At 41.4% G+C, this 11,287-nt stretch overlaps 2 protein-coding genes across 2 annotated transcripts; both read left to right on the top strand.

Moving 5' to 3' along the window:
• Positions 1-720: 720 nt before the first annotated feature.
• On the top strand, positions 721-10,919 carry LOC134911740 (uncharacterized). Its single transcript, XM_063919795.1, has 3 exons — positions 721-922; positions 8,441-8,653; positions 9,254-10,919. Exon 3 carries the CDS (start codon positions 9,304-9,306, stop codon positions 9,979-9,981), a length of 678 nt encoding a protein of 225 aa, XP_063775865.1. The 5' UTR covers positions 721-922; positions 8,441-8,653; positions 9,254-9,303; the 3' UTR covers positions 9,982-10,919.
• Positions 4,315-5,779, top strand: LOC134910990 (uncharacterized protein K02A2.6-like; the record flags this gene model as incomplete). The annotated part of the gene is made up of 2 exons (XM_063919384.1): positions 4,315-5,287; positions 5,709-5,779. Coding segments are annotated over 2 exons (1,044 nt in total), but the record flags the coding sequence as incomplete, so codon positions are not given.
• Positions 10,920-11,287: the final 368 nt, after the last annotated feature.

Below are 11,287 nucleotides of genomic sequence, written 5' to 3'. Positions count from 1 at the left end.
GCAGCTGTGTCAGTAATGCGGCAGCTGCCTGCTCTCCACACCGACAGGGAGGCTGGCTGACTGTACGGGAGTCGCTGGTGGTGTTTCCCGGAGCTGGAGCCAGATAGACAGGTGTGCGTCTCGTCACGCGCGCGCGGGGGGGTGGTGGGGTGGGAGTGATCTTCAATAAATTATGCCTACTAGATTTACTTTGTGTGTGTGCAATGTGTATGTGGTGTACTATGTGTGTGTACAAAAAACAATGGTGAGCAAACAGTATGTGTGTGTGCTGTGCTATTTATATGTGTGTGCATTGTGTTTGAGTGTGCGGTGTGCAATGTATGTGTAGTATGCAAAGTGTGTGTGGTGTGCTTTGTATATGAGTGTGTCCAGTGTGTATGTGTGTGTTGAATGCTTTGTGCAATGTGTATGTGTGGTGTAGTATGTGTGTGTGTGTGTGTGTGCTCTGTGTTATGTATGTGTGTGGTGTACTGTGTATATGTATAGTGTGCTATGTATATGTGTGTTCAATGTGTATAGTTTGCTGTTTATGTGTGTGACATCCTGTGTGTGCAATGTATATAGTGTGATATATGTGGTGTATATAGTTCCCATTGCTGTATATGTGTTCTGGTGGAAGGCTACAACGGATCTTATTTTGTATTTGTATTAGTTGGTGTATGAATCTATTTCTGTGTTCCTTAGTTTCCTGTTCTTCTCCAATAAAGAAGCATGCAACACTCCCTGTATCCTGGTTACATTAAATACTCTTATTGAAATATAAGTAACAGATTTAACACTGGCGACGAGGATTAAACTGTTCTTCAGCATGGCTCCAGGTAACAGTGGAGCACCAGTGGGCTGACACAGCACAATTGTGGGGTGCAAACAGGAACAACTCATTCAGACTGCCAGCAGCACCTAACTTGAATAAAAGGAGCACGTGAGTTATATCTTCATTTTCTAAGGAAGGGAGGACTAAGTATAAAGAAAAGATGTCAGGATATATTGGTACAATGGCTGCATTTGATGGTACTATAGAGGACTGGGCTACATATATTGAGAGAGTGGAGTTGTATTGTGTCGTTAACGCAGTGCAAGGAGACAGGAAGGTTCCAGTATTACTCAGTGTAATGGGTGCCCAAACAAACAGTTTAATAGCACCTGAGAAGGCAGCCAACAAGTCCTTTACTGACAATGTGGACATTTTACAAAAGCACTTAAACCATACCTCCCACCATTCTGTCTGCTTAAAGAGGGACTCCTGCGCGCGCCCAAAAAGGGGGCGTGACCTAACCAAAAGGGGGCGTGGCACTTCCGCGATCGCGAGTCACGCCCCCGTTTTTCATCACTAAAGGGGGCATGACCAGCGCTCTGTGAGCCGCTGGCATGCCCCCTCTCCCTGTCTTCACTGAATAGACGCTGTGCGCATGCGCACAGCGTCTATTCACCGCTGCTCTGCTAAGCATAGCAACGATGACAGGAGCCTCCCAACTTCCTCTTCCACACCGCGGGACACTGCGACCCGCGGGTGGGACAGCGGGACAGTCCCAAAAAAACGGGACTGTCCCGCGAAAATCGGGACAGTTGGGAGGTATGCTTAAACCCCAAACCATTAGTGATTCAGGTTTCACAGAAGGAATCAATGTGAAAGTGAAAGCATTTCTAAATACATTGCAGAGCTGAGGAAGTTTTCTGAACACTGTGCATTTGGAGCAGGGTTATCAGATGCTCTAAGAGACCGTTTAGTTTGTGGGATGAAAAATGCAAGTACACAAAAGAAATTGCTTGCTGAGTCTGACCTGACCTTAGAGCGAGCACTGGCCATAGCTATTTCACTGGAGACTGCAACCAGGGATGCATCAGAATTGCAGCAAAAGGCACCAGAATGTACTCCCATTCCAGTTCATTGGTATCAGAGACAGTCCTGTGTTTGCTGTGGGAAGTCCTCACATGATGCCAGTCAGTGCTGGTTTAAAGACTAAGGGGTACATTTACTAAGCAGTGATAAGAGCAGAGAAGTGAGCCAGTGGAGATATTTCCTCATCAGCCAATCAGCAGCTCTGTATCATTTTATAGTATGCAAATTATAGATGTTACTTCAGTGCTGATTGGTTGCCATGGGCAACTTCTCCACTGGCTCACTTCTCCGCTCTTATCACTGCTTAGTAAATGTACCCCAAAGTGTGTAGAAAATGTAAGAAAAGAGGCCATATTGAAAGGGTGTGCCAGTCAGAGAAAACACCAAACCGCTCGCAAGTATCCAAAGTTCCCGGGAGAAAATATACAACATCCCAGGTGCATAAAGTAGCCGACAATGAATCAGACTCTACTGATAGTACTGGTACAGAAAAAGGGTTATGCAGCTTAGAGATGCACTCTATGACGGCAAAAGAGCGTCAAGTGATTTGGGTCACTTTGGAAGTAGCAGGTATTGACGTAAAAATGGAATTAGACACAGGCTCTGCTCTGTCAGTGCTAAATGCAAGTGATTACAAACGCCTGTTTGCTGCTATTCCTTTAAAGAAAACATCCGTAACACTCCGCACATATACAGGTGAACTGGTGTCCCCATTGGGAAAAATTAAAGTTTATGTGAAATACAAAGGCAATACCCATAAGCTGTATTTGTACATACTTCCACATGGTGGACCGGCATTATTGGGCCGCGAATGGATAAGGAAAATCCAACTTGACTGGCATTCCATTCACAGGCTACAATCTACTGCATCTGATGTATCCAACAATGATGCAGCAATTAAGGAACTTTCTAAATTGTTAGCTGCCGCACAACCCATTTTCCAACCAGGAATAGGCACGTTAAAGGACATTAAGGCCAGTATAGAGTTGGATCCACATGCCATTCCAAAGTTTTGTAAAGCTTGCACAGTACCTTATGCCATCCGACCAGCGGTTGAGGAGGAACTACGGAAACTGGAAGACTCTGGTATACTCTCCCCAGTGGAATGGAGTGAATGAGCTACGCCCATAGTTCCGATAGTAAAGAAAGACAAAATGGGAAGTATCCGTATTTGCGGAGATTTCAAAATGACAATAAATCCAGTACTACGGACTGTGCAGTATCCTTTGCCTAAAATAGAGGACATCTTTGCAGCTCTCTCAGGGGGCGACCGCTTCTCCAAAATTGACCTAGCTCAAGCGTACTTGCAAATGGAAATTGAGGAGGCATCTAAGAAATATTTAACCATCAATACTCACAAAGGTTTATTACAATATAACCGTCTGGTGTTTGGACTTTCTTCTGCCCCAGCATTATGGCAGAGAGCAATGGATCAAGTCCTACAAGGAATACCAGGTACGCAATGTTACCTGGATGATATAATCGTAACAGGCAAAGATGATGTGGACCACTTAAATAATCTGGAAAAAGTATTAACCCGACTACAGGAATATGGACTCAGAGTAAATAAAGATAAATGTGCATTTTTCCAAGAAAGCATTTCATATTGTGGACATGTGTTTGATAGAGAAGGCCTGCACAAATCAAATGATAAAATTGAGGCAGTACTACAAGCACCCCAGCCACAGTCTGTGTCACAACTGAGATCTTACCTGGGCCTAGTTAATTATTATCACAAGTTCTTACCAGACCTCTCCACAGTAATACACCCGCTAAATGCCCTACTACAGAAAAATGCACGAAGGAAGTGGACAAAAGACTGTGAGAAAGCATTCTCAGAAACAAAAAGATTGATTACATCTGATAAAGTCCTTACTCATTTTGATCCGAAACTACCCATCAGGCTGGCGTGTGATGCGTCACCGTATGGCATTGGAGCAGTGTTATCACATCAACTGAGAGATGGTAGCGAGAAGCCAATAGCGTTTGCTTCACGGTCTTTGACAGTGGCAGAGAAGAATTATGCGTAAATTGACAGAGAGGCCTTAAGTTTAGTATGGGGAGTGAAGAAATTTCATCAATTTTTGTATGGGCAAAGGTTTACATTAATTACGGATCATCAACCACTGGTATCAATTTTTAACCCCCACAAGGGAGTCCCAGCCATGACTGCAGCTCGGCTTCAACGTTGGTCATTATTCCTGGGTGCTTATACATATGACATCGAGTTTAAAGGAACAAAACTACATGGCAACGCTGATGGTCTATCGCGTTCTCCCTTGCCCCAAAGTGAGGAGGACAGTGATGGAGACCCCCTGGAAGTGTTTCACAATATGTTGATGGAACAGCTACCTATTACCAATGCCACGATCAATCGGGAAACAAGGAAAGACCCGGTACTATCAAAAGTAATGGACTTAACTCTCAAAGGTTGGCCTAAACATGGCGATGCTCAATAATACGGGTTTTCGGGCAGGAGAGATCAGCTTTCTGTCTGTCAAGGAACTCTATTGTGTGGGTCACGAGTGGTAATACCACCTAAACTGCAAAACAGAGTTTTGGAAAATTTGCATGAGGGTCACCTAGGCACAGTAAAAATTAAGAATCTTGCTAGAAGCTATGTATGGTGGCCAGGAATCGATGGTCAAATTGAAACTTTGACAAAAGGGTGTGAAGGATGTCAAAGAGTTCAAAATGCACCACCTTTAGCCCCGTTACACCCCTGGGAATGGCCTTCATCTCCATGGCAGCGGGTACATATTGACTTTGCTGGTCCATTCATGGATTGTATGTTTCTTATTGCAGTGGACGCTCATTCAAAATGGCCAGAGGTAATAAAGATGAAATCCACTACTTCTGAGAAAACAATTGCTGTGCTGCGAACCATCTTTGCTAGAAATGGTCTACCAGAGCAAGTGTGCAGTGACAATGGGCCAAAGTTTGTGTCCATGGAATTCAAAAAGTTCATGCAAGACAATGGAATTAAACATTTTACATCAGCTCCACACCATCCAGCCACTAACGGTTTGGCTGAGAGATTTGTCCAAACATTCAAAAAAGCTATCAAGTCCATGCACCATGAACATCTACCTTTGCAACACAAGATTGAAAACTTCTTGTTTATATATCGTAGGACTGAGCACTCCACTACCGGTCAGCCTCCTGCGGTGCTATTTATGCAACGGAACTTACGGTCTCAGTGGGACTTGATTAAACCTGATGTAAGGCGGAAGGTACATAACAAACAGTTTCAATCAGTTTATCAGAAACCTACTCGGTTCTTCCACATTGGCCAAGAGGTTCTGGTCCGTGATTATAGAGGAGACAAATGGCAAGCGGGAATAGTTTCTTCCAAATCCGGCCTTCTGATGTACGTGATTGAAGTTGGAGGAGAATTGTGGCTTCGCCACATTGATCAAATCATTGAGGCTGGGAGGCAAACTGACTGTATGTCGACAGTTGGACATAGTCAAGCCAGTGATGTGGGGGTTTATGTATACCCCTCTGGGTCAGATACAGAGACTGTTCCCAAACCTGTTATGGAGTCACCTGAGCATGAGGTTCCCTTAGTAACAACTGATCCTGAACCTTCTAGTGTGATTTCTGTGGAGCAGCCACTCACTCTGGGAGTTAAACATCGGTATCCAGACAGAGTTCGTAAGGCACCTCAAAGGCTTGATTTGTAGCCTTCTGGGGTAACATATACATTGCTTAGTGCTAACATTTTCATGTCTGCATTTATCTAAGTTGGGAGGAGTGTGGTGTATATAGTTCCCATTGCTGTATATGTGTTCTGGTGGAAGGTTACAACGGATCTTATTTTGTATTTGTATTAGTTGGTGTATGAATCTATTTCTGTGCTCCTTAGTTTCCTGTTCTTCTCCAGTAAAGAAGCATGCAACACTCCTGTATCCTGGTAACATTAAATACTCTTATTGAAATATAAGTAACCGATTTAACAATATATATGTGTGTGTGGTATACTATGCATGTGTATAGTGTGCTATCTATATGTGTGTGTGTGCAGTGTGTATGGTGTACTATGTGTATGTGAGTCTGGGGACAGCTAGAAAGTCTGTAAGTATGCTATGCTATGTATGCGTGTGCAATGTGTATGTGTGTGTACAATGTATGTGTTTTCAATGTGCATATGTGGGCCATATGGAAACCCCCGTGAGTAAATCCTGCGTTTGCCCCTGAAATCTCCATTGGTAGCTCATGAAACCTAATACTCCTGTGTCTCTACCTGCACTGCATACTGTCCTGCTCGCATTACTGGTGTTTTTTTTTTTTTTTGGGGGGGGGGGGATATCCCGCAAATATTTCTTTACTACTGTATAACAATCCAGGGGCAAAATTTACCAATATTCGTGTTTGAGTCGGTTTGTGTAGTGTTTAAACTCGTTTTGTATCGGGTGCATTTTCATGCAAATTTTTGAATCCATATACGCAAAGTTACGAAGCAGTCAACTTTATGGTTTTCGTGTTTTCCGATGTCGATGCCAGTCGGGTTTTTTTGGCACATTTACGGCCGTCATTGTCGTTTGCGTTCGTGATTTTGTTTTTTTTTCTGTTTTCTGTTTCTGTTTACTTTTAGTTTTGTTTTTCATCCCTGTTCGTGATTGGTTGTGTTTCAGGTGGTAGGAGTGTCTGTGCGCAACCATATAAATACGCCCCAAACCGTCCGCACCTCGTGGGTTTAGTTAGTGGTGAGGAGGAGGGAGGTTGTGCTGTGGAGGTAGGTGAATTTGTGGTTTGTTGAGGAGTGTTGGTAGCGATTTCTGAGTGTGGTATTGTGTTTGAAAGTCGTCTTGTCATTCTTGTAGTCTTGTATTTTGTGGTTTTGTCTCATTTTTAGTCTAAATTATTTTTCATTATAGTCCCTTGTCAGTGTGTGTGTGTGTGTGTGTGTGTGTGTGTGTGTGTGCGGGTGTGTGTGTGGGTGTGTGTGTGTGAGTTGTGTAGTGGTAGTGGAGGGGTGTGTTGTTTGTCTATTTTTTTCTGTGTTAACTGTTTAGACACACAATTATGTGTGAGTCAGAGGTGGGTGAGGTGGAGGGTGTGAGTGAGGGGGAGGAGGTCGGTCAGGTGTAGGAGGTGAGTGTTAGTGAGGTTAGTGAGGTGGGTGAGGTTGCTGCAGCAGCCTCAAGTGATAGTGACAGTCAGAGTGCTTTGCAGCCACGCACCGCAACTAAGACTGGGCGGAATGTAAAGTTTAGTTTTGCTGAAAATGTGGCATTGGTGCGTGAGCTGATGAAGTATCAGAGGCAGCTATTTGGGCCTGAGTCTGCCAAGGTGCCAACATGGAGGAAGACGGTGTTGTGGGCGAAAGTTGTTGCTGCTGTCAATAGTGAGGGGTGGTCAAGCGGACGGAGGACACGTGCCGCAAACGGTACTATGACATAAAGCGACGTGTCAAGTCCAAAATTGCCAAGGAGGCGAAGTCGGCTTGAAAATCCTGTGGTAGGCAGCCCTATATTGCAAGATATCTGGAGTATGAGGAGCCCATGCGGAGTGTCATACCTCCTGAAGTAGTCTCTGCAACCCATGTCCGGGATTTAGATAGGCCCAGGAAGAATGGTGAGCATGTGTATTTGCATTAACATATAACCTTTTTTTTTTTTTTTTTAAATGTGTGTCATGTCACGTTGCATATTACTCCCATCTCCAAGTGTGTGCCAGCAAATCCATTGTTTTGGTTAATGTTTTCTACAAAAGACAATGTAACATCTTACTTTATTGTATGTCATGTGTTTTTATCAAAGATATTTTGCATGTGTAGTTTGGACTTGGTGTGTCACTGAATTGTCCTGCAATAATGTTTTCCTATTGGACCTTTTTTTTTTAATACTTGTGACTACAGTATGTTTTATATTTATGTTATCCATGTGCAATGTTTCAAAAACAGTGGTTGTCATGTTAGAGGCTGGAGTAGTGGAAAGTGGTTTGGAAACCACTTACATGTGTAATGTCATTATTACATAATGTAATATTTTTTTACAAAATACCACTATTTCTTTGATAATTTTTAGTTTGTATTTGTACCGTGACACCACACTGCAGTGTAATTTTTAAAATATTTTACATTTTGGTTTGGCTCATATAGTGGTAATGTGTGTTTGGAGTGCCACATCACAGAGCAATTTATATATTGCATCTGTAATATTTTTCCTTTCAATACAAAATGAAGATGTGTGTGTTTTTGGTTGTTAATGTTTTTTTTTTTTTACTTGTGGCCTATGTCAGTGTCCTGTACATGTTTAACTGTGTTGATTTTTCCATAGTGCATATGTCTATTGGACAATGTATATTGTTTTATGTATTGTATTTTTTGTTTCCGGTCCTTATGTTTTTATTAAAAATAAAGCAAGCATTTCTTAAAGAATAAATGTTTATAAGCATAATGGGTGGATGTATCAACAATAGCATGAATACATTTTTTTTTAATACAGTGTTTGAAAAAAGCAGTACTATTCGTCGTCCAGTAACTCCTATCACATCTGATGATGATGACGCTGTGGAAGCAGATAAAGTGTCCATTGTAGTATAGGGTATGTTTGTAAAGGAATGGCCATAACAAAATTGCACTTTCATTAATAGGTCCATCAAAAGAAGTATGGAGCAGCAGTAGTGGGACTTCTGTAAGACATCACCACAAAAAACCTGTGGCCGAAAAGAAAGCAAGGTCTGATGTCCAGGGCCAACCACAGCAGGCTACCCCGCCACGAAGATTATCGACAGTATGTTCTGTCCCCCCACTCCAAATTTTGGACACACCTCCAAGACATCATCCACACTCCCCTCATCTTGATTGTGAGTATCAAACTGAAATAAATGTAAACAATTTCAGAACGTAATCAAACTTTTTCTTAACCGCATTAAGTCAAAACACATCAAAAACTTAGATACTTACCGCAGTAAGTAAAGCCTGCAATGGAATCCAAGCAAATTGGCCTTGTCCACATCCAGTAAAGATATGTATGTCCACTTGAGCCATACAGTATCACATTGTGTGTAAGATACTGCAACAAAAAATCATGTTTATTTTTAGAAAAAAGTAAGGTTGTTTTTCCAAATTTCACATGTGTGTTTGAGCTAACATTGCCAAATACATATAAAAACATTACTATGTTTGTTTGGTCAAAGCTATAAGGTAACACATTATGGATTCCAATGTGTTTTTATGGTGGAGTATGTCTGAGCTACAATAAAAGTAAAGTGTTTGCTTTCACAATTAAGTAACCAGACACATTTGCCACAAACAGGCATATGTATGTATTTAAGTTATGAGTGATGATGTTGCTAGGCAGAATATTTGAAAGCAACAGTGAATGACATTTGTTCCATGTGTAGTGATTTGTTTACATTTCTCAAACATATGGATAGCTAACGGAGATTTGTTTAACATTTCAGCTTCTAGTCCTGGTAACAGCATCCCTCCACAACAACAGCAACACAGTGACATGGAGGAGACAATCATCTTAGAAATGCAGCCATTAAGCCAAGGAATGAGCCCCCCAGCACCTGTGAGTACACCACCACAGCAAAGCACACCACCACCACAACAACACAGCCCAACAACACCAGTAACACAAGGGCCTGATCAGGTGTTTTGGACCATTTGGGCTAGACAGCAGGCCACTAATGAAGATTGCCTGCGTAGGCAGACACAAATGTTTGCAAGCCTACCATGTCACCTCAGAAGAATATCAAGAAATATGAGTAGACAAAATGAACAAACAACCAGAATTGGCAATACCATGGAACTCATGCGTACAGACATTACACAGGTCATGGGCAACTTACAGCGCATAATGGAAGAACAGCACAGACTAATGGAAGAACAGCACAGACAACAGCAAAGTTATATGAACATTTTTCAAAACAATCAAAAGATTAATGAAAGTTTATTCCGAATTGTAGACAATCAAAATGCTGCTACACGTGAACTCAATGCCACCCTCACTAACCTGAATGAAACACTCAGATCCATGCACCAACAGCAAACAAGCAGCAGTTCTGGTACGACTACTCCAAATATCACGCCAGTCTCATCACCACCAAGACGCTCCACAAGAGCACAACAACATGACAGTGCTAAAGGCAAAGGGCAGGACAAGCAGCCACCCAAAAAAACTTGAAAAAAAAACAAATTAGACATTTCTGATAAGTAACTCTAAATAGTTAGTAAGTGTATGTTTGGTAAAATATATATAACACTTAGCTCCTTGACAATTTATACAACATCAATAATTATAAGTGGTACAAACAACAACATAAAATTTGTACGCACATTTATTCTTTACCATCTTTTTTTGTATTGGAGGAGGGAAATGTTGATGGAGCCGCACATACATGTTAGCAGGAAGTAACCAGACCACTTGATTTTTTTCTAATCATTACTCTTTCTAGATTCCAATCATTCTCCTCTCCTGCACACACAATCATTGCCAGGCAGCCACATACATGTTAGCAGGAAGTAACCAGATCACTTGATTTTTTCTAATCATTACTCTTTCTAGATTCCAATCATTCTCCTCTCCTGCACACACAATCATTGCCAGGCAGCCACATACATGTTAGCAGGAAGTAACCAGACCACTTGATTTTTTTCTAATCATTACTCTTTCTAGATTCCAATCATTCTCCACTCCTGCACACACAATCATTGCCAGGCAGCCACATACATGTTAGCAGGAAGTAACCAGACCACTTGATTTTTTTCTAATCATTACTCTTTCTAGATTCCAATAATTCTCATATCCTGCAGACAATCCAAATTACAATGTTATTGTTAAATATTTTACCTTTCTTCTCTATACAACATTACAAGAATAACACAATTGAGTTGCGTAAAAAGCTTTCAATATGTTGTCATTGAATTTTTAAAAGAACATTGACAAAATGAATGTCATTATTGTTGGGACATGTTTGTGTGTGTTAAAAATTAGTAAGAATGTTATTACACATGATGCAGAAACCAACAAATAAGAACTTTTTATAAAAAAAACAAAGAATGTGTATAATAATTTATATATGTGGCAAACTGTGTATTTACTTACAAATCAGCAAGTTTACTGCAGCAAACATTAGGAAATAAATTATATTTAATGACAGTAAGTTTGTGTCCCTTAAATATGATGGAGCATCACACATAGGGACACATGTATTCCTCATGGCTAACATATTATATGTTGAGGAGTGTTTTTTTGGAACACAGGTTCTCAAACTCGGCCCTCAGGACCCCACACAGTGCATGTTTTGCAGGTCTACTCACAGAATCACAAGTGACATAATTAGCTCCACCTGTGAACCTTTTAACATGTCTGTGAGTAATTCATACACCTGTGCTTCTGCTGGGTTACGTGAAAAACATGCACTGTGTGGGGTCCTGAGGGCAGAGTTTGTGAACCTGTGCTTTAGGACGTTACACACAATGATAAAGTA

The sequence above is a fragment of the Pseudophryne corroboree genome, chromosome 4 (genome assembly GCF_028390025.1).
Source record: "Pseudophryne corroboree isolate aPseCor3 chromosome 4, aPseCor3.hap2, whole genome shotgun sequence".
NCBI classification, from domain to species: Eukaryota; Metazoa; Chordata; class Amphibia; order Anura; family Myobatrachidae; genus Pseudophryne; species Pseudophryne corroboree.
Note: the sequence above shows the minus strand (reverse complement) of the source record. Positions and strands in the feature narration are given on the sequence as shown.

Excerpts from the sequence above, each read along its gene's own strand:
- LOC134911740 (XM_063919795.1), top strand. The coding sequence starts at position 9,304 with ATGGAGGAGACAATCATCTTAGAAATGCAGCCATTAAGCCAAGGAATG.